We start from the raw sequence: 24,662 nt of genomic DNA, 5'->3' as shown, positions 1-24,662 counted from the left end.
ATGTAACTCCTGAATGCTTGTCATTCCTCTTAGCAATTAGCAGTTCGTTTTAACTTTGTCACTTTGCGAAAACAGATAATAGAAGTTCCATGGATTTTCAAAATCTTTAAATCCAATAGCATTCACATCATCCATTAGATTCCTAAAATGTCCAGGTATTGGAAAAGATTTGGTAGAAAATGGACAGTGGGCGATTCAATCACAATATATATAGTGACATATAATTTCATGAAATTTGTGTTCGTTATCAATAGACTATACTCTCGTGCTTTATACGCTTGGAACGTAACAAACAGAAGGTACGAGTACCTTGGCGGATTTGTCAGAAGAAATGCAGAATGCACATGACAGGTATGTAATACATATGTTTTCATGTACAATCTAAACTCTGCCTTACACTTCTTGCGCATTCGCAAAACATATATAGCAGGCAAGCGTCTATATGATTCCGATGAGAGAATACAGAGTGACAATACTCGTATAAAAAAAAGTCAGGGAAGATAGTAATTATACAGTACCTTGTTCGGAGCACCTATAACATCACTAACACATATTTCTCAGGAGACTTTGTATACCCTTCTGCTTTCGGGGTACCTTTGTTCTCCACTATCGTCACTTGTCTTCCTTTTTTTCTCTCTCATTTTTTTGACATTTATATTTCCCCCATACACAATTGCAACAAACTGGTTCAAAACCTTACAGATTCTAACTTTCCACTATTCAAGTATTACGTTTTCCATCTAGTTACTTAAATATCCATTATTTAGTCAGCACTCAAAAACACTTGTATTTTCACCTGATCACGTGACACAAAACATGTTGTTTTTAGCTCACCTGTCACGAAGTGACAAGGTGAGCTATTGTGACCGCTTGATGTCCGTCGTCCGTCAACAATTTCTAAAAAAAAAATCTTATTCTTGAAAACCACTGGGCAGAATTACACCATACTTCACAGTAATGATCTTTGTGTGGCCCCCTTTGAAAAAATTTCAAAGAATTGAATTCCATGCAGAACTCTGGTTGCCATGGCAACCGAAAGGAAAAACTTTAAAAATCTTCTTGTCCAAAACCACAGGGCCTAGGGCTTTGATATCTGGTGTGTAGCATCATCTAGTGGTCCTCTACCAAATTTTTTCAAATTATCCCCCTAGGGTCAAATATGGCCCCACCCCGGGGGTCACATGGTTTATATAGACTTAGATAGGGAAAACTTTGAAAATCTTCTTGTACAAAACCATATGGCCTAGGGCTTTGATATTAGGTATGTAGCAATATCTAGTGGTCCTCTACCAAAATTATTAAAATTATCCCCCTAGGATCAAATATGGCCCCGCCCCGGGGGTCCCAAGTTTTACATAGACTTATATAGGAAAAAAAGTTTAAAAATCTTCTTGTCTGAAACCACAACACTTAGACCTTTGATATTTGGTTTGTAGCATTGTCTTATGGTCTTCAACCAAAATTATTCAAATTATACCCCTTGGGTGAAAAGAGGCCCTGCCCTGGGGGTCCCAAGTTTTATATAGACTTGTATAGGAAAAGGCGTTAAAAATCTTCTTGTCTGAAACCATACGACCTAGGCTTTTGATATTTGGTATGGTGCATTGTCTAGTAGTCCTCTACCAAAATTGTTCAAATTATGCCCCTGGGGTTAAAAGAGGCCCGGCCTTGGGCCACTTAGTTATTATGTGAGTTATATAGGAAAAATACTTAAAAAATCATCTGATCCTATTTCCAAGACTGTCTAATTATAATTACCTGATGACCCCAAGTAGTATGATATCACTTGACTTTGACCTTGACCTACTGACCTACTTTCTTGTTTTTTAAGATACAGCCTTGAAATTTTGATGATACACAGTTTTGCGAACAAATCGTAAAACTGAATTTCATTGACCATGAATGTGACCTACTGACTTTCTTAATATTTATCATCAGTTTGACATTTGAAACATGTAGCTCATATTATTCAAGTGAGCGATCCAGGGTCATCATGACCCTCTTGTTTTAATTGTTGCTATTTTTGATTAACAGCTTTAATGTCTCTTTTGGTAAATAGTAGTTACTTACATATTTACTGTTCACCTACTTATTCGGTATGTAATAGTACTTTAATATAAGTATTTTATACATAATGGCGACCCTAATTCTACACAAAAGCCTAGCAAAAAAAGTAAATGGTTCAATGCTTAAATGAAATCGAGAGAAATAAGAAATTACGCTAAACTTACAACTAGAACCTTATACCCAAAAGAAAAGATTTCATATTACTATCGATTCCTTGTCATACTAGATTGTTTTGCCTTGTTTCGGCAACTATCTAGCTGAAAAGACTATTATTTCAAAAACTACACCATGTAAATACATGAAAACAAGTTTGGGACAAATATATTCAAAAATATGTTCATGAGGTATAACAAAGTAGATCTTCATCTGTATAGTAGATTTATATAGTAATATTTTACATAAAACAGGATAAAAATCAAATGCTCGGATAGTTTCTCTTTGTTCCTAATAACATATTTTTCGATTAAAAAGACGTCATTTTAGGGGAAAAAACAACGTTTTCACTGCAGATGATAAAACAAAACAGGCACTATTACGTTGTTTTCGTCTTTGCAACAGGATGACGTACTTCCTGTTTATGGACGTAAAGTTCCCGCGCTTTGTTAATTAATACGCTACTTTACGAAAAAGTGCTATGAGAAAATCTTTTGTTTGAATTTAGTTTTACTATAATTTGATTGAATTTGGCATGCAAGAAAAAGATTCAATCACTGGTGGTAGATGCAGATGGAAATATCCGGCTCTCGGGTAACTGTTTAAGTGGCAGTTCGGCAGAGCATCGTTACCGCCAAAAGCAGTTACCCTCGAGCCGGATATTCACATCTGCACCTACCACTAGTGAAAGAATCTTTATCGTATTTGCAACAAGTACCGATAACACCTACCAGATGTCTGACAAACTTACTTTTGGAGGAAAAAGGGTAAATTCAAAGTATAACTGTTAGAATTTCTTTAAGGATTTTCAGTATACACTCTGGATTCTAGCGAAGTGTACGGGAGCATTATAGTCAGCTCAAGATTGATATATGTAATGCTCGACAGTTAGAAAAGCATAAATGTTTTATGTCCAGATATAACGCTTTAGCAACTTTACATAAGAGTAGTACCAGATAAATCCTGATTTGTGAAAGGTTTTACCTGACATGTTTATTATTTCCTGATACCGAAGAGCGAGGTCTTTTTCGACGGCTCAGTATCAGTATAAGTGTATTACCCCTGTGTGGTACTATCATTCTATCAGCCTATTTATATTGGACGAGGGTACGCACTTCGGTTAGGGACCTATCATCAAACATTTATGCCTCTAAGAAAAAACTGTTGACACAGCTACTTGTAAAAGTTTGTTAAGAACTCGTTTCATACCACCTTGTAAATGACCGAATATTCTTGCCTTTTAATGCCCTATTCGTCGTTTTAAGTTTAATTTCTGTAATTTATAAATTCATGTTTAGTAACGTGAGAAGTTCTATTTAGATTCGTACTGTCTTGTATTCTGTTGGAGAGTCTGCTGTAAAGCACTCTTCAGTATATATACAGTACACGAGAAGAATGCTGTATATAAATTGTTGCATAATAATAATAATAATAATAATAATAATGTATACATGAATTAATAAAAGGTGGTTCAGAATAGTTTTACTTAACTTACAATATATTGTAGCTATCTACCGAATCAATTATTCCAAACACTGAAAAGAAAACGCTAAAAAGTAATCGCTTGACATGAGTCTCGCTGAATGTAAATATGCCTTTATTTAAGATAACTGTGTTTCTATGTATAATAAAACTGCGGAGTTTTGTTCTATAATTTTTTTAACTAAGGGTCTTGTTTTTAAAAATAAAATGAGAAATTTGACAAGAGTGTTTCGTAGTAGTTGCAGTGCTTATTTACGAACCGTCAGAAAAAAAGAAATGAATAGAAAAAATATAATGTTTGTACCTGACAATAAAATACCATTAACAATACCCCTTTATTTAAAAGTAATATATGCCGATAAAGACATTTTCATTCATGTCACATCTCATTTACTTTTACTTTCATCTTTTTTAGCTATTTGATATTTTCCTCACGAGTTATTCATAATAATTTACGATTTATTAAGATTTTAGGTCTGATAAAACATCCATCATGAGATTTGTAAGAATTCCTTACATTTGGGCCTCGAATTCATGCGTTTCAAGTTTTAATGTCTTTGTGAACTTTTATGTATTTGTCAAGTTTAACGAAAGTTGATGTATTCATTATGAATATAAGATGTCGAATTCAAAAATTTCGGAAAAATATACAAAATTCGTGTCATTCAACCGCGGGACATTATTAAAGAATTGTGAATAATATCTTTTGAAAGATGTGGTTTTTGTTTGCAACATACAGCAGTACAATAAATCAGTTTTCTCACCGGAGTGTGTCTTAAAGGTTTATGAGGACAGAGTGCTAATAAAACTGGAAATATTTTCTGGTGCGTTATTGTAACGGTAAGTAGAAATAGACTTTTCAGCTCTTTAGTTATTAAAGAAATCTATACACTCATATGTATGCTCACATTTTTTTAAATGAACGATTACTTTTATGATACATGTTATGTCAAATTCTATGTATATATGTATTTCTCAGTGATAATAATAATGATAATGATGATGATGATGATGATAGTGTTGATGATGATGACGATGGTGATGATACGGAAATGATAATGATAATAATAATAAAAATAATAAAACGGTTTATTATGTTAATCATTCCGATATTGAATGAATGATTTCTTAGTTTTTTCTCGTTTAAGAAATTTCCTTCAGTTGTAAAAAGTAAACATCTAAATGTTTTTACTTTTGAATAAACTATAGTCTGTTTGACCTAATTTTTTACCATTTTTAATTTATTTATATGGCAAAATATCATCGTTAATACCAGCAGGTCAATATCTCTAAACATGTCCTCTCGGAAGAATCTTTCGCAAATATGACCCAATGGTCCAAACTGAGCCTGTGCATGTGCAAAACATTTGGCCTCAATATATCGGTGTTGTCTTTTCAATTTGCAAATTAAAATAAAACAATTTGATTAAAATATTTATAGATCTAGATCTAGCTGTTACATCTTGCCGCTCGACGTCATATTGCGAAATGACATAATTTAACATAATATTTTTGCATAAGAATTTATATTGTTTTGTTTCATTATTCTATCCTCCAAACGATGGGTTATAAAATGATCAAATCCTTTCAGTTAAGGTGGAATGCGCCCCAAATATTTTGCCGAATTTCGTCCTGAAATTTATACTGTACAAAATTCAGGATATATGCCATTGAGTTCCGATTTTATTTTGTTGTTCGAGTTTTTAGCTATTGTATCAGAAACATGGCCCCTAGCCATGTGTGGCAACAATCCCAATAACTCTAGTTTGTGTTCTTGACAGGATTATGCCCCTTGGTGTATCTTCTTTTTAAAGTAGAGGTCTCTTATTGAGATATATATTCATATTACTGTCAAATCGCCGAATAGTGCAGCGCGCTGTTGTAGTCTTTGTTCTCTCAGACGAAATACAATGTTGAAGTCAACCACATGTTTCATAAAGTAAATGTAACGGTTTGGATGGCAATTAAATTCACATGACCGGTATCAGGGTTGAAAAAATCAGGACACACCTCCAGTTATCTCCTTCACTGGGATGTCGGAGTGGCATTGTATATGGATGACTAAACATCTAGTGAGATATCGTCACAAAAAGGTCCTAATTCACCTAGAATAACAGCAAGGAAAAGAAGCAAATTGAGGGCAATACAACTAAATATCTAAGCTTAAAGGAAAACTGTATAAACGATTCAAGAATGAACAGTGTAACAAATTATTTTTGTAACTGATACGCGAGAATTTGTTACATATAATAAAAGCTTTATATATCGGAAACATTTATAAAATGAAGCATATATATACTCATAGAAAGGCCAAAACGACTTTTAAAAAATGGGATGTATGTACGTTTGAGTGCCTAACTGGTTCAGATTATCAATGTTAGTCGTTTTTGAAACCATGGGTTCAGTCACTATAGCCAGTCGTCCATCTTTAGGATGATTTGATCTTAAATAAACTATTTTAGAGTTCATTTGTTTACATTATTTGTCAGTTGCGTTTTAGGAACAGCGATCAGTACACGTATATTTTGGCATACATATTCACTATTATAATAAGCAGGGCGAAAGGGGTTACTTATTGCAATGAGCAAGGTTACTTTATAAGTAAGAGTAATTACATAAGCCTGACCTAACTTGTTCAGGTGAACAATAGGACATGGTTATACCGCAGTTGAGATATGCAGTACAGCTCTATCCATTGACTTAGTCTGTTGTTAACTTTCACCGGTACTTAGTTAAGAAAAACGTCGTTTCAGTTGGACCATATTAATGTTGTCTGCAAGACATGTATTTCTTTTCTTTCTTAGTTACTTCCTTTTTGTATGATAGATCTTGTGTGACACTCTATCTTAAGTGACCATACGTTGATATATATTTCATGATCTTGTAATATAATGCAGATTCTCGGTAATAAGAATGGGTTAGGGGCATTTATTTACCCTTTCACGCTTCTACAGAATCAGCATTTATTACGCTGAAATGTCTGACATCTGAGGCAAGTATACTGACACTTAGAAAACATCAAACGGGCCTTTTGAAGGATTTGACGAAGTTCCAGAAAACTCCTAGTTCAAACATCTTTTTTATTCAATGACAAGCGAAGGATTTTCAAAAAAGTAACCAACTTATTTTCATATTATTTCATAACTGAAAAAATTGGTAGTAGTACAACATTAATGAGTATTCATTGTTCCGCCTACATTCAGGGAGGCCGAGCAACTGCCAAAACAGGGACTGCATACAAGAATCAAGTTTATAACTATCACATTGTGTTTTTTTCTTCTTTTTAATGCAAGCTAACTTTCATAGTTCAAGTTTTACCTTTCTACACCTTTCACTATTTGTTTCATCTCCACGATTTTAATGCAGCATTGACCGGGAAGTGCACTTATTGTTGCTATTCATATGTATCAAAATGTTCTTATTTTATCAGCAGGACATGAATATAAGAAGCGACAGACTCGCCCGCACTCTGAGAGACGTGTTGTTTTAACCATGACGAGAACTGACCTAGATTTTTAACCATATATCAGCAAGAGCGGCCTGTCGCTTCTGACTATTGACAATAAATAACAAATGCTGACTGAATGGGATAAGGCCGTGACTTTTATTATTATAATATCATTACAGAAAATTAATGAAATATCATGGCATATTGTATGAGATAGAAGTATCATGAAATGAAGCATGAAATGATAGATTTCTGTCCAAATTGCATAGAAACAAAATAGGCAACGCTATGATGCTGAAGCTCTAAATTTACGATAAGCACACATGTACTAGAATGCAAAACTGCAAATTGTGCAAGCAAATCCAGCTGCCGAAAATCCGAGGCCAAGATGCTCAACAAATGCTCAACGAATTCTTAACATCATGATAATGGATTTAAAGGAAACAAAAATATGAATCCAGTGCAAGTGCAAGAGAATATATAATTAGAATAAAACTGCCAAATAGATATCATATTTTTGCCATGTTTATGCGGCAATATATCAGCCACGATGGAAAGAAAAGTCACGACTAACAACTAAAAGGCACTGTATACCGGCGTGGCAGTATGTGGCATGACCTGGTGTACTGGCGCTGAAAATATATAACACGGCAGCAGAATTGTTTTTCAAAAAATGTTAGGGTGAGGAGGGTGGGTATTTTCATACACGAAGTGTCGACTTGCCTGCTTAGTTATTTGTGAAGGAATGAACCGGTTTGAAATATAAAAATGATCAAAATGACCACACCCGTGAACTGCTCGTGCGTGAAATTGATTAATCGAGGCACGTTATATTATATTGACTGGATTAGAGTAACAGAAGCAGAAATTATAGCTCTACTGAAAAATAACATAGATTTATTTGTCAAGAGAACATAAATTCCTCTGTTGTTAAATTAAATTCAAATGTAAACCGGAGGTCAATTACCTCTACTGGTCTAAAAATAAACCAGGGTGCGCTTACTATATATAAATGTCGGCAGTGTTTTTTTTTTTAGCTCAACCTGAGCACACAGTGCTCATGGTGAGCTATTGTGATCATGCTGTGTCCGTCGTCCGTGCGTCCGTCAAGTCATCCGTCCGTCGTCAACATTTGTGTTTAAACATCTTTTCCAAAACCAATGAATGGATTTTGATGAAACTTGGCCATGATGTTCCTTGGGTGGTCCTCTACTAAAGTTGTTCAAACGGTTCAACTTGGGTGCACAAAGATAAAAATAGAAAAAAAACTTCAAACGACATCTTCTCCTAAACCGATGGTCTGATTTTGTAGGGATAACGCATGTTTTTTCGTGTTATAACATCTGCAGAATCCCAAGGGATTGGTTGGCACCAGAGCCCGTTAGGGCGAGGGTACCAACGATTCCGAGGGATTCTGAAGATGTTATAACACGAAAAGAATATGCGCTAACGCTATTCTAGCATAAAACGCGTTAAAACAGGAAAATGAATATATTGTCCCTCAACGTCATTGAATTTCCATGAAATGCGCGGTAAAGTCTACGTTGTTTTGTCACGTTGACGTCATTTCATTTTGAATTATCCGTTTTGGGGCCGTAATGCGTTTACACTCTGCCATGGAACGTGCACATATAAAAAGGTGTTATAACAGCACGTGAGCGCGAGAATCTCTCTGTTAACACACGTTTTCTCTCCTGTTAAAACACCCCCGAAAAGTGACAATAACAGCAGTTTTATGCTAGGATTATATAATTTCACACAAATGGTTTTTATGTCACCCTCTACCAAGATTTTTCAAATTATTTTGATTCGTCAAAAAACATGGCCACCAGACGACGCGGTCACTTTTCCATATATGTATATAGTAGAAACTTTAAAAAATCTTCTTGTGTGGAACTACTGGCCCGATTTTAAAATACTTTAACACAAATGGTCCTTGTGTGACCCTCTACAAAGATTGTTCAAATTATTTTGATCCGTCAAAACACATGGCCGCCAGAGGGTGTGGTCATTTTTCTCTATATGCATATAGTTGAAACTATAAAAATCTTCTTGTTTGAAACTGCAAGCCCGATTTTAAAATATTTTTACACAAATGGTTCTTGTGTGACCCTCTACCAAGATTTTCAAATTATTCCGATTCGTCAAAAACATTGCTGCAAGGGTGCGTGGTCACTTTTCTTCTCTGAATCAATATTAGCTAGAGCCTTGATATTTGGCGTGTGATATCAGATTTGTAATGTCTACCATAATTGTTCAAATTATTGCCCTAGGTTCAAAAGTGTGCGTGACATGTATATAATATAGGCTAACATAGAAATAAACCTAACTCTTTACTTCTACAAACATACCTGAATAAAATTTGGAAAGTAGATCCCTCGGAAGCACCGAAAACAAGGCAAACGGTGAAAATTGCAGACTCGGTTTGATTGAGTCTGTTCATGCGCAGTAATGGAAAAAGCAACACTGCCCACGCCCCCTAGCACCGGCTTAAGCAGTATTCAATCTTCAAACCTAAATGAGTTGAAATCAATTATCTCGAAGGACCAGCAAATATAACAACACTGAGATGAAGTCGGGACGACTTTTTATGGCCGCCACACAGCACTTAACACCCGCTGTTGTGAAGTAAATAAAATCTGGAAAGTAGATCCCTCTGAAGCACCGAGAACAAGGCAAACATGAAAATTGCACACTCGGTTTGATTGAGTCTGTTCATGAGCAGTAATGGAAAATGCAACACTGCCCACGCCCCTTGTACACAGGTGAGCGCTTTAGGGTCAATGACCCTCTTGTTTTTATTTTTAAGTTATAGTTGCTTAAATAGAACTGTTAGATTATTATGAGTTAAACCTGCTTATTATATTTTCATTGAATAAGAATGTGTTCTAAAAACTACTCTATAAGTGAGTCGTCAGTTATGTGTTTATAATTACATCCAGATGATTTTGTGTACAAACAATGTTGGCCAAACCTCCCAGGGAAATTCAAATTCAAATCTTAAATTATTTTTTTTCAAAGTCACCTTTGCAAAATAAAACAGAAACGGATATTTAATAAGATATTGTAAAACGTCACTATGTACAAATGTGAAAATAAAAAATATCTTTCTGCTGATTTAAGATAATTTCAAAAGAAGGGTTCTCTGTGTCATTTAGTTTACTTGAGATGAAAAGGGCGTTTTAACTATAAGTCGTTTATAGGTACACCTACTGACATTCTAATGTATTAAGTTTTGCCTTCACTACGCTGCGCTCCGTTTCGGCAAACATAATTGCATTAGAAAGTCAATCAATTATCTATAACCTATACATATACCCTTGCTCCGACACAGACGCCTGAAGGATCCAAGATATGCTGAAAGTCGTGTGACGTCATTTTCTTTGCTGTCAAAAAATTGCCAGGTGTCCTAAGGAAATGGGAGGAAACTGAATTTAATTTCCAACTTCAGATTATGGCCGTTTACTAGAATTTACATTCTGGCACAAATTTATGCATGTATAGTACCGGTAATATGTAAGTGCAATTACCAGTTGTAGATTTTTGCCATTAATCCATTTGCTGGCAACATTTATGGTTAAATATTGGAATAAAAACTTTTCAGAAGAAATACAGAGTAGTAAATAAATATTCAAAAATACACAATGTGGTCTTACTTATATTTTTCCCAACATCACCTGGTTTAGCAAAAACCCTTAACATTTTCAATGTTCTCATTTCTTGTAGATAATTGCGAACCGTCATCTGTGTTGAAAAATGACTCTAACTTTATATACTGCTACGTTTATTCTGGTGTCATTTTGCGGAGTTGTCGCTCTTGATGCCGTAACGTTGTTTCCTCATGATGGCGCCACCTCACTGACCGTCATTGATGATTCTTTGGAAGAGGTTTCTCTGGCTCAGCAGGCTTTCTTCCATGGATCGCCTCGTACAACGATATATGTAAGTCAGTTCCTTTAGGATATATACATACGGAAGTCCCGACGGGACAACTGTGCGTTCTTTTTATCTCTTTCCCATGAGTCAATATCATGTTAACGTTTTATGAAATGTTTTCGCGAAAACCTTTTAAAGTTGGTAGCTCCGAAGGGATAGTGCGATTTCTTTATCTCGTGATCACGAGATATTAACTGAGAGTAACAATTGTTAACAAAGGTTCCTCTATATATTGGAAGATAATTGGAATATAAGAAAGACAATTAACTTAACAAAAATGAAATACGATTGCACTCGACATGCAACTGCAAAGTTAAAACTCAAAAATGATTAAACTGTTAGAAACACACGGGACCAAATATAGTGTTTAGAAATATAGATTCAAAACTAGTTTTCCACCTGTCGTAGAAACTGTTAGCAAATAAGTCGGTTAGTTTTAAAGTTAAAATAACAGTACCACATTCATATTAGATTGCTGTATTTATGATGTATATTCTGCTGTTAGCCTACATTTAGGTGGCATAGTAAAACAAAAAAAGTGTCATGTAATTAATTGAAAACTGCTTATGTGTTCATATCATGATGCATTAAATCATCTTAACAAGCCTGAGATTTATTAACATCCAGCGTTTTATAACCATTTTGATACATAACTTAAACAGTTCTAACATAAGTTCATAAATCCAGCAGATGTACGCGTTTCTGTATTCATATGAATGTCGAATGTATCTGTCTTCATACGAAAGTACTCGCACATTCGCCTAAATTTTACTTATTGTGCATTCCACAGCTGCTATCCTAATGCAGCATACTGCTTTGTCAGATTCTTATAATGCTCTGTCTCCACTTTTTCAAAACGTGAAATTTTTGCATCAGGCGATCTTTACGGCTCCATAGAAAGCACATCATTTGGGAAGATTTCGTACAATTTCCCCTGATTGAATATATCTGCTTTATCAGCATGACTTTGCACACTTCGATGGTAAAATTTATGGTGATATCAACAGCTCGCCTTTGTACATAAGTATTCCTTTTCAGTAAAGATTAAAAAGTAAATAGAAAGATATGCAAGTTTGCTGTTATATCTTCCGATAAGGCATTACAATTTGAACAAATTTTATATAATTTCATTTTCAATTTTTCTGTTTCCATGGCAAAAAAATGTGAATTTATAAAAAGAATGAAAGTGAAAGGTTTACAAATGTACCTACTTCTACATACCTTATGAAGTGTGAGAAGTAGATAATAAATCCATAGCTGAAACAAAAATTAGAATTATGGTAGAAAATAAACGATTCAACTTCATAAAGCAAAAGATAAAATAAGAAGCAGACGAGAGTATGAAATGTGTTCTCTCCATTGTAGATATCAGAAAATGGCATGGTGACGTTTGAGGATGGCTTTTACGGAGGAATCAGTCATCCACTTACCAAACCATGGATTGCTCCATCCGGAGCTGACGTAGTCGGGAACGCAGGAGAGCTGAAGTACGAAACATTTGACACGGCAGGTTCTACAGAGCTTACAAAAGCATCAGATTTAGTGAATGAAGTATATACAACTGACAATTTCCAGGCTTCGTTTGTATTTGTGGTCACATGGTATAATGTCAAGATTGACAATGGAAACAGGGTAAGTTTTGTAAAGCATAATTACATACATAATTTGACAAACATAATTGTTATGTCTCAAGACATAGTGGGGAGACATAATGATTTAGTGCTTTTCGTCTATCTGCCTGTCATTACCAAGCCCAGTTATGCATATCGTTGGCGTTTTCCGGTTCGGTGATGTTCATCGGAGTTATGACCCTTGATTTCTCAAATTGTTTTTGATGTTTTGGCCATTTCTCTAATATTATTTGGCGAATTACTACAAAACCTTGCAGGAGTGATCAGTGCCTAACCTCATTGTGCATACTGTCGTTATATTCCGGTTCAATAATTTTCAGTTCTAGTTGTGCATATCGTCGGTATATTTTTTCCAACAGGATTATCAACCTTGATTCGTCGAATTTTACGATTTTTTGGTCACTTCGCATTCATAATTATAATAACAGGGCAAATTTCACCAAGCCTCACAGGATTGATCAGTGCCAAACCTTATTATGCATGTTATCAGCAAGTTCCTTATCGTTTCAGTGACTTTCATAGGAGTTATGGTCATTCATTTGTCAAGTTTTATAATATTTTGGCATCTTCTTTTACATCATTATACAGTTTTCAACCAACCCTAACAGGAGCTGTAGGTGCCATGTCCGGTTATGCGTATCATTGATGTGTTCCGGTTCAATGATTTTCAGCAAAGTTATGGCCCTTGATTTGTCATATTTTATATTGTTTACGCCACTTGCTGTTTACAGTTAGGCTGAATATTACCAAATCTCACGTGTGAATAATGTGAAGTGTAGTTGTGCATATCATCGTCATGTTCCGATTTTATAATTTTCAGCGGATTAGTAACCCTTGATTTGTCAAATTCTTGGATATCTGTGCTTATACTCCTATGCCAATCTTGACAATATATTTACAGTTAAAGACCTAATATTATTTGCAGACGACCAGGTTCTTTCATAATCGGTGCTTAACGATGTGGATAACTACTGCACACCTTGAGATTTGAAAATTGATACGTCATGAATTAAAACATTGATTTTTAAAAAAGGTTCGAGATCATACGCAGTATACTATGGAAGCCCTGGAGGGACAATTGATTTCCGTACTTCCCACTTCTGACTTCTAACTTTTGCACTTCTCACTTCCAACTTCTTGACTTCCTACTTCTAACTTCCACACTTCTGACTTCTAACTTCCGCGCTTCTTACTTCCAACTTCCTGACTTTCGACTTATGATTTCCAACTTCCACACTTCTTACTTCCGACTTTTTGACTTCTTACTTCCTTCTTCTAACTTTCGCACTTTTAACTTCTAACTTCCGCACTTCTGACTTCCAACTTCCTGACTTCTTACTTCCGACTTCCAACTTCCACACTTCTTACTTCCGACTTCGAAAGAGGGAAAGTTGGAAGTCAGAAGTGCGGAAGTTGGAAGTCGGAAGTCAGGAAGTTAGAAGTCAGAAGTGTGGAAGTTAGAAGTCAGAAGTGCGGAAGTTAGAAGAGGGAATTAATAAGTCAAGAAGTCGTTAGTAAGAAGTGTGGAAGTTGGAAATCAGAAGTCGAAAGTCAGGAAGTTAGAAGTCAGAAGTGCGGAAGTTAGAAAATCAGAAGTACGGAAGTTAGAAGAGGGAAGTAAGAAGTCAAAAGTCGGAAGTAAGAAGTGTCGAAGTTGGAAATCAGAAGTAGAAAGTCAGAAAGTTGGAAGTCAGAAGTGCGGAAGTTAGAAGTCAGAAGTGTGGAAGTTAGAAAAAGGAAGTAGGAAGTCAAGAAGTCGGAAGTAAGAAGTGTGGAAGTTGGAAATCAGAAGTCGAAAGTCAGAAGTGTGGAAGTTAGAAGTCAGAAGTGCGGAAGTTAGAAGTAGGAAGTCAAGAAGTTGGAAGTGAGAAGTGCAAAAGTTAGAAGTGGGAAGTACGGAAATCAATTGTCCCTCCAGGGCTTCCATAGTATACCGCCTGCAACATTAAATTTTCATCTTTGTTGTTTTTTTTTTCTGTTTTATATTTATATAACTTAACTGTATATAGTTGAGACGCACTCACTCTTTTCGAAATGGAATCAGTAAAAAGACTTTCCCAATATGTTTCCTTTGCTTAATATTCCTTTTTTCTTAAGGGGACGCATATTGCTACATTCACAGTTCATACAGCAATGCGGAAGGGGTGCATATTCAAGAAATCGATGGTGGGAAAATAAAAAACATATTCCTAAACTGATATAATACTGACGGACACCTGTAATATTCAGTATTTTGTGGATAAGGATGTGGTACTATGAATGTAATAGGAAAACAGAGGTCTTTGTGAAAGTACATTCAACACAAAATATTAAGCTTTTGTATAAGGAAAATACAGGTTTTTTACAATAACAGTGTTCCAAATAATGTTGAAGGGATGAGATTTTCTCTCTAACACACCAGGTTTGCTTAAACATGTAAAAATTTAACGCCACGTCTGTTCATCTCGGGATGGACGCCATATTTCTCATTGATAAAAAATGTAAACAAAAAAGTCAGAGTGGGATTAGCATTGCAAGGGCATAACATGACATTCTACACAATGAATACCTTAGAACAGATATCTAAGATGCTACACAGGTCAGGCGGGTTAAATGCATAATGTCGATCACTTGAAATTCATCTTGAAAAGGTGGTTAATTTTAGTTTGTTTACATGGTTTTTAATTTTCCCACGACTTCTCGGCGATTCACTGCAAATGTATTACTGCGCCGGACGAAAGGTAACTCTAATAAACAACGGGAGACAACTTAGGTGTAAGCACGTGTACGATTTTTAAAAAAACATGTCGATGATTATAATTTCTTATCAAATAATGAATCCTATTCAGATATTCGTCTTTAATATTAGAAAATTATTAATTTCTGTGGACATTTGTCAAATAATATTACTTACAGTGGACTACTTTGCGCATCAAACTGGTTTCCGCTTCAGTTGTGAGGCACTTCCGTTATACTTTTTGACAACAATAACAAAACACAAAATGAATCAATAAAGTCACTTATAAACCGACTGCTACTTAAATCAGTGTAAGTAAAGTTGTTGTTAGAACATTATACCTGTTCGTTACGTTATGAGATAAAGTTTATCTTGAACTGCATAATCCATTAATTACGTTTAGATGATATTGCATTTACAACTTATTTGACCCCGTTTTTTTACGTGAATGACAGCATTCTCGTGCAACTCGTGCAAACAGAATTATGAAAAGTATGGTGGAGAATTCAAGGACAAATTATAAATGACATTAAAGTGAGGATAACTGTATATTCGTCCAGTTTTGATCATTGACATTCCTGCTGTTTATTATAGTAACTTTTGTGAACAAGATTAGAATGTTGCTTTTGCACATATACACATTGATTGGACCTCTCAACCAAATTTCATACCTTATTTTAGGGATTTTTAAGACAATACAATTCAAAAGTTTTTTGAATGTGATTTGATATTTAAGTGCATGTAGTTCATGAATACCAAGTTAAAAATTAATAATGGCAACATTTCTAGGCCTTTATTGTAAGCCACTAGACTTCTGTAACGATAAATGTTTAATGTATTAAGGGGAATATACTCTTTTAGTTTTGTAATGTGGCATTCCTTGACCACCGTATCTTTTCTTATGCACTACTTTGTAAACAAACTAAATAATGTGTTTTAGCTCACATATGCGAAATGAAAAGCAAGACAGTGAACTTATTTCACATTCTTTCTTTAAATTAGAATCTGTAGGACATTGATAAATGTTTGGACAAAGTGAAGCACTATTATTTTCGCACCAAAAGCCTTAATTGTTGACTTTGAATGTACACAAGAAGTCTTATGTAATTCAACAATAACTTTCTTGTTTCAGTTTTTCTCATTTTTATTTTAGTGAGCAATCCTTTGTGTACTTATAACAGTTGAAACAGTATTCATTTCATTTACCAAAACCTTGTACTTTTTTGCAGGTAAATTTTATAATACCCCACCCACTTTTTTCTAATTTCAAAGTATGCGTCCCCTTAAAACATATAATAACACAGAACTGCCGATTCCTCCGAAATGTAAGTTATTTGGCCTCACTTGTTCAGTTCAGAAATTTGTGACAGGTATCGAATTAAATCTAATAGAAAATACTAGTTAAACAGTAGACAAAAGATGTGTGGAGAATTTGAACGTTTGCCCGCTTTCATGAACTATCTTTGACGCATATTGTTTTTAAGTGATGATAGTAACCTATCTGAGACTTTTTGTTGAGGTTTGCCTAGCTTTCGGCTCCATCCTGGAACCTTCATCAGGGCGGACTGATGTCACGTGACGATAGATGGAGCCGAAAGCTAGGCAAAGCTCAGCAAAAAGTGTCAGATAGGTAATTAGCATTACTTATCTACGAATGGCTGAGACAGGAATCAACCTACATTCCAAACATATTGTTGTTGTTCTCACAGACAGTAGTAAATCTGAAAACAAATGTTGTTGTCTTGTTAAAATCTTGAAACAAAATGCTTTTGGTTATCTTTCACGAAATATGTCTCTTCTGAATATTGAAAATTTATGTGTATACCATATAAATATTTGTAATAGCTACAAACATCAAATGTCGTGTTTCATTCTTGAATAAATTACTACTATAGTATTCGTATTATTCAGTCCACGTTATGTCTGTAGAATACAAACAAAGTATTTTGAAGAAGATTTTCGCTGTGTAACATTCAGGATATTGCAAAATGCATCCCGACCTATTATAAAATTCAAATATGTGGACAAGTAAGAAGTGTTGTTTTTCTTTCTAGGTAAACACGTTCCAGTTGGCACTATCTTCAGACTCGTCAACTAAAAGGACATATGCGATATTTTTGTATGAAAACGAAATCCAATGGTACCCAGAAGAAGTAATTATTTTTTATTAGCAGTACTTATTTTTTCATAAAATACATGGAGGTAAGTTTTTTTACAAAAATAGATTGAGACAACTTGTCATAGTTGATTAGATTTTAAAACATTTTTCAATACAAAATATGAGTTTTTTTTTAAGTCACAGCGACAGTTTTCATATTGCACTGCATACCTTATGATGTCTTTAGGCTAACTCATATGAATGAACGCTAAACCTCAAGCGTGGCCTCGGCTTCTAGGAGTTGAGGGGTTAATAATTTAAAGCTGTCTGAACCCGTCGGCAACTGAAGAATTACAAGAGGTTGATGTTTAGCTACAACTGTACAGTACAGCGTCACATGGATAACGAATAGTATTTTACTTTTTGATAAACAGATGCTTTGCTGCGAAAACAACAATACTACAGTAATGTTAACTGACATTTGTTATGTAACTAACTCAAATTCCTAACTTTTGAATAAATGTTATCTGCTGGGAAACGGCGTTAATAAAATAACGAAATAAAAAAATAAAATAAAAACGCGTACGTTTCATCTTACAGTAGTTGGTAACATGAATTCCTTTTGAGTGAGAAAATTTCATTTTCCTGTCAACAGATTGGTGCAAGTGCTGGAGATAATACGTCCTTTTACCATGTTTGTGACGTGGGTTATAACGGAATAACTTCCTTGAGAAAGAAGTCCAATTCCCAGTGCGGCACCGAAGGTGTTATAGTGTTCCGACTCGACCAGAGTACATGGACTCAAGGTAATTTATAGTTCGCGATTTTCAAAACAAAATCAGTTTTACTTTTATATGCCCCGCTATCATAAGTTATGAAGTATTTTCCTGAATTTCCTTAAAATAATGTTTACTCTTGCGTTACGTCTATTGTCTCCAAATTTGTACATATGTCCTTAAACAAAACACGTCGCTATGCTTTATCTTGTGGAGAGAATTGGTTGCCTTATATTTTCAAATTTCATTCCTTCTATAACAGATATCCAATGGCCAACTTTCTCTAAAAAAATTTATCTGTAGATATTTTCTTTAAATGTATAAAATTAAGCTTGCATTCATAACCAAATGTCATGCAGTAACAGGCTTTTGTTCAAAACATGTTATTTTACATTTATATAAAATATATCGTGTAATTATTCGTTTATATAAACTATGTCGTGTAATTGTTCGTGTTTTTAAATATGAAACTTGAGTGTAATATACGTGTAAAAAATATATAACGGTTATAAATCGTTAGCACTTGGTATTTTTGAAGGTAAAAGAAAGTAAGGCATAGGTAAGAATAAGATAGGTGTTATTTAAGAACTACTCTAATATGCTTGCCTCTGTTAAAGCACTCTTACGCTAGAATGACGTCACATTAACGTGCAATGGCGTCAACGTTTATGTTGCGACCAAGAAAGAGCGCTTCTATATTTCATCTACTGTTTTAGATAAAGGGCATATAAGAATCGAAGTAATTTATAGCACAAGCGTGCTTTAACACTATTTATACACTCGGGTGTGGGCTGCGCCTTCGTGAAATTATTACGCCCGATGTATAATCACCCATCGTGCATAAATAGTGTTAAAGCACTCTTTTGCTATCAATTATTTCTTAAATGTAGTCAACGCTATATTGCATGGTGCTGTGGTTCGTTAAGAGAGTGCCAATGGCCCAGCACCTCTGTCTTCAACTCTCTAGGTTTCTTTCGGGGTTACCTCACCCTTAGTTCCGAGTTAAAACCCTATCCTGGGAACACAGGAGCTATTTGTCCCATAGCTGGGGGTCTGTTCATAGGCATCAGGGCGTGTTCACACACCGGTGGGCCTGGCATGCCACATGTCTGGGGGCAGACCTCCTCCGAGTCCCCTGCAGTTCTGCCTGAGGCCGCAAGGTGCTCATTTACCGTGTGGCGCCATCTGGGAGGCACTGCAAAAGGGCTTGTCTGCAGAGAGGCTATGTACTGGCAGGGAAGACTTACGCACTCGGCTCCTTTTTCACCAGAAGGCTAGCCAGCGGTGGAGGCTGAAAGCGGAGGGTGACAAGCACACAACACACAGCACACCACACTTGACGCATCAGAAACCAATGCTACACTAAATTTCTTAAATAAGTTCCCAGGTGTTGTTTATCGTAGAATAACCCGTCTTTTGAGTTATTATGCGTAAGAATATATCACGAAGGCCGTAGGCCTGAGTGATATATTGTTTCTTATAAGAACGAAAAACTAAAGTTATTCTACGATAAATCACTCTTGGGAAGTTGTTATTTTGATTCTAACACAACATACTAGTATCAACAGTATTAGAAAAAATGGTAACTACTTTTTACGAGTGTGCTACGCACCTGGATCGGATGTCATTGCACGCGAGTGGTTTATTGCAGAATAACCCGAGATAGAATTTGCTCTATATGTATGTAGGTTATTCGCTGGTCTTGTTAGAATAATCAGTCAACATTGAATATTCTATTTCAGGAACTGAAAACGCTGTTGCTAGTTGACAACATGAATTCAGTTAAAAAATTTGCATTTTTCGATATAATTATGGTGTAATTAATCAATCAAACAGACAGCAGTATATGCAAAATATGTCAATTGAATTTTTGAAATTGAAATGATATGAAGAATGTTGTCAGATGCCTGTGTAGCGCCATCTTCTGTCGAAACGATGATATTTCTATTTATTTCAACCATCACGCCTTTACCAATTCTGATATTAAATTAAGATAAATCCATCCATTGACAGGTAAGGATTGATTATCCTGTAATGTTTTTCTAAAATCATTAAAATTATATTTTGCAGATGGTAACATGTGTACTCGAGTGTATAGAGTATTATCGTGCAGAGCAAAACCTGGTATGTTCAAACTCATTAAGATATTACCTTCAAATTAAAAGGTTTTTGATATACTTGATTACTATCTCCTATGCACATAGGCCTAGTTTAGACATCTACTATTGTAACTTAGTTTAACTATTGCGGCATCGAACTGACCCTAGTTACCGGATATGACGTAAAGTTTAGCTATAGGTCAGAGACCACCAATTCAAAGAAGTACGGGACTAAGGTAATTGTAAACCTAGGAAGAAGGTAATGTCTGTCCGTTCGAATTGGTCAGTCATTTTAACAAACCCAAGGAATGAACAGTTTTTTGCAAAGTTGAACATTTTCACTGCATTTGCAGTACTTAGTTTTACACTTTGACTAAATTTGCTACGTTCTGTGTGTACGGAAAATATAATCAAACGATTTTCTCATGCCATGCCAACGCTGTAAACAATGGTTCATCTCATTCACACCAAAAACTTCTTAAAGTATCACTATCAGTATGTTTTCGTCCGATATTTTGGTGGAACTGAGACCGTTCTTGAAAAAAAAATGTGATAAGATATACATTATTCGATTTTTGCAAGGCCGTGCGCGCCATAATGTTATAATGGAAGTCTATGGGAAAACAATTGGTGCTCTCTAACCTAAAGCTTAACTTTCGGATGAACGTGGTTCTTCTAGTTTTAAAATTGCGGAGAAAGGTATGAAAGTGTTAACGGGGCTTAAGAAATGACAGCGTATTCAGTGTCTCGTTAGAATTTTGTTGTACTTTTAATGATATTTAAAGATAGATAGAACACACAGGCCGTTGAGGAATATTCCTTACAAAAATGAAGTGTTAAGAGAAGTTACGGACGTTGACATATTTTTCTGTAACTTATTTTCACCCCCAGCAACAGGCAAAAATACGTTCTAATCCAACAGTGGCAACTCAAATACGCTGGATCAGGTGCGTGTTCAGAAACACTTCACTCATATGATTTGATAATATTTTATTGCATTTAAGATATACAATGGGATTGGGCACAAGTTATATCAACATTATTAAAACCCTCTCCCAGAAAATTAACAAAACAATAGCAACTGCAAGAAAACATATCGTTACAAAATCAAAAGTATACACTGTATAATTTACACACAAAAAAACGGTTGTGTAATTACTGAAAGTAAAGGATTATTTACATTGGGTGTTGACATTTTAGAAAACATCATACTCATATAATAATAAAGTATACAGAACTCTTCAAAAAACGATGCACTTTTTGGAAGATATACGAGTTTTCCTCAAGAGAGAGAGCTTCACAACTGAACAATAACAAATCAAGTGATATATCATACATAGACAAACTTCTGATGAGAGTAAATCTTTCGTCATCATACAAACAACATTCAAAGAAATAATGACAAGCATTTTCACAAGGATTACCACATCTGCAAGATGGATCTTCTTTAATATTAACTCTATATAAATCATAATTTAAACTACTACAATGATGTCTTAAACGTGTATGCCATATGTTACTTTTCCTTTCTCCAGCAGGATAAAATGGAGGTACACCATTTTTAACAGTAATAGAAGTTTTAAAAGAAGATAAAGTAGGTTTGCGTCTACAGTCAATTTCTAAATTATTCCATAGCCAAATTGTAGACGGTATAAAGGATTTATTACTTAATGTCAGTCTGTCATTTGGTAGGATATAATCTTCGCTATTTCTTCAGGGATAAGCAACTGAATCCCTTACTTGACTAGGGAGTAATTCTGTTGAATAGGTGGGTACAAGGTTGTTATGCATCTTATAGAAAGTACAAAAGATAATAGGTAAGGGTTGATTTCTCGGAAGCACAGAGCACCAAAAACACAGCAAAGTTTACGCTTTTTCGTCTAATAGAAAGTGGCTCAAAGCCTGATTCAAAATAAAGTGCTTCTTTACTACAAAATATTGGCAAACCACAATCAATTCTAGCCATTTCTAATTAATCTGATTCTAGTAAGTCACTACCAGCCCATACCTGAAGCATACTCTAAAGCTCTAGAACACTCATGTATAATAGTAGGTGATCAAACTAGGTCATACACAAAAGCAACAAATAATATTTTTTTAATTACATTACAAGTCTAAAAAGAACAGTTTTGACAACTGGCATACAAGTAACTAGATTACTGGCTTTTACGTTTGATAGGCAAGTTCAAAAGCTTAGAAGTTTATACAGCATTTTTTTGTATTTGGACAGCTGTATATGGGGGCTGGTACCCTTACCATACATACTATAGCGGATACGGTTGCCAAGCAGTGAACTAAATACAATAGTGTTATTATAATGGTAGCTAGATCTGGGATGCTGTATTCGGCTCGAGTGGACTTTGACAGATCGGATCTCACGAGGTGCGCAGGGGCCAACTGTGATCCGTTCTTGCAAAATTAACGAGAGCTGTACAAAATTCCAGATCTTGCTACTGTTGTAATGACCCTTTTATTATATACCTCCATTTTTGTTTGTTGTTTTGTTATCGAACGAAATCTTAAATGTTTGTGGATGTTAAAATTGTAATAAGTGAACTTTTTATGTATGATATTTATAGAACTATCAGGTCATGCATATTAAATGAAAGTAGTCCGGCAACATGCTATACAAAAGGTACAATACGGAATTTTTTCTGCCTGGTCATATTTACTTGTGAAATACAAGCCTTATTTTTGACAGAATTTATATACAACGTAGGTATATTATAAAACAAAATATCCAGATCTGTCTTTCTGTCTCTGGCGAATTTGGTAGACAATACATTTTGAAAGTTTAAATGTCTCGATCATGTTAAACATGTTTACATACATGTAGGCGGTAATTATCCGAAGCAATGCAAAAAATCATCATACACCAGCTTGCGACAACTATTCAAAATTTACACAAAACAAAGTGATACAATTTACCTAAATGAGACAATATTCACTTCTATATGGGATTTGATCTCTGTGTAGTTGTACTTTCTGTATACACATTACCTAACTTAGAAATAATTCCTACATCAATGCTGTGTTCACATTTATTGTCAGTTACGATGTGACTTCAATTTAAGTAGCATGTATACATTTGTGATGAAAAAAAAAACGTTATGTAACGGCATTCAAGAAAGGAAATATTCAAGTTTTTTTCTGATTATGTTCCAGCAATGATAAATACCATTACTAAGTGAGTTTGTACCATAAGGACATGTAATTTACCAGAATTTACAGTCATATTAATAATATGATAGGATAAGATATGGGTAACGTATTTTAAATATTCATTACTCAATAAAGCCCCAACACAGTATGCATAAACCTTTCTCTCTTGAAGGTTTTTAAAGTCATATCCTTTAAAGTCTCCCAAGGGAGAGCGGGTCAATTGGTCAATCGGGATTGGATGTTACTTCCTACTAGAAGATAGTAACCGCCATAAGTAGTTTCAGAAAGTCCAAACACTAATGACTGCTTGAATAATTTTTTTAAAAACGTAGTTTCTTAAATAATTTGTAAGTAATTTTGGAACTGGGACAATTGTCAACCTATAACAAAAATACCGAGTGCATATTCACTGGTTCGTCATGTTTCTGACCTAAAATTGTGTCGGTGCGACGTTAAACCCAACAAAATAAATAAATAAATAAATCGTCATGTTTCTTTTCATCTATGTAGCAATTGTTAAAAGTAAACCAGTATCGAACTATAATTGCAAACAAAATAACAAACATTTTTAAACATGTTAAAGATTTCATTATTTCATTTTAATAGTGTTGTACTTTGATACTTTGGGAGTAATTTATCATTTACAATGTGTATGAATATTGAATCTGTAAATGTATTTCTAAATTTTTACTACATATTGTTATTATTATATTGTATATTCCAGGTATTCCTGAAACGAACAGGGATTTGAGATGCAATGCGAATATATCATGATCGAACTAGCTTGTCTGTGTAGTTGTGTCGTCATCAATGTTTATTTCATTTGTCTTTCATTCAAATGTTTTGATACACATAAAGATTTTTCACTAATTTCTGGTGTGAAATGGAATATTATCTGGATAGTCACGTTGCAGTTCAAAAACTGTTTTAGTACAATAAGACAACGCTTCTGTCTTGAAAGATTACCACGGTTGATATATTATGGTCGGCATACATGGTGTTAATGTGTAGAAGCTTTGTAAACATATCTACAATAATGTATAAGCATATGATTAAGCTTAAAGTACCAATAACTGTGTTCATATGTTCAACGA

At 34.8% G+C, this 24,662-nt stretch overlaps 1 protein-coding gene across 1 annotated transcript; it reads left to right on the top strand.

Moving 5' to 3' along the window:
• The first annotated feature begins 4,245 nt into the window (after positions 1-4,245).
• Positions 4,246-24,428, top strand: LOC128555602 (alpha-tectorin-like). The gene is made up of 7 exons (XM_053538397.1): positions 4,246-4,542; positions 10,877-11,092; positions 12,452-12,718; positions 17,488-17,586; positions 18,187-18,337; positions 20,378-20,431; positions 24,293-24,428. Exons 2-7 carry the CDS (start codon positions 10,907-10,909, stop codon positions 24,340-24,342), a joined length of 807 nt encoding a protein of 268 aa, XP_053394372.1. The 5' UTR covers positions 4,246-4,542; positions 10,877-10,906; the 3' UTR covers positions 24,343-24,428.
• The last annotated feature ends 234 nt before the right edge of the window (positions 24,429-24,662 follow it).

The sequence above is a fragment of the Mercenaria mercenaria genome, chromosome 1 (assembly GCF_021730395.1).
Source record: "Mercenaria mercenaria strain notata chromosome 1, MADL_Memer_1, whole genome shotgun sequence".
NCBI classification, from domain to species: Eukaryota; Metazoa; Mollusca; class Bivalvia; order Venerida; family Veneridae; genus Mercenaria; species Mercenaria mercenaria.
This window is presented reverse-complemented; position numbering and strand designations above follow the sequence as displayed.

Coding starts and splice junctions, on each gene's coding strand:
- LOC128555602 (XM_053538397.1), top strand. CDS start 10,907: ATGACTCTAACTTTATATACTGCTACGTTTATTCTGGTGTCATTTTGC. Junction 11,093..12,451: donor CGCCTCGTACAACGATATAT/GTAAGTCAGTTC, acceptor TCTCCATTGTAG/ATATCAGAAAATGGCATGGT. Junction 17,587..18,186: donor TCCAATGGTACCCAGAAGAA/GTAATTATTTTT, acceptor TCCTGTCAACAG/ATTGGTGCAAGTGCTGGAGA.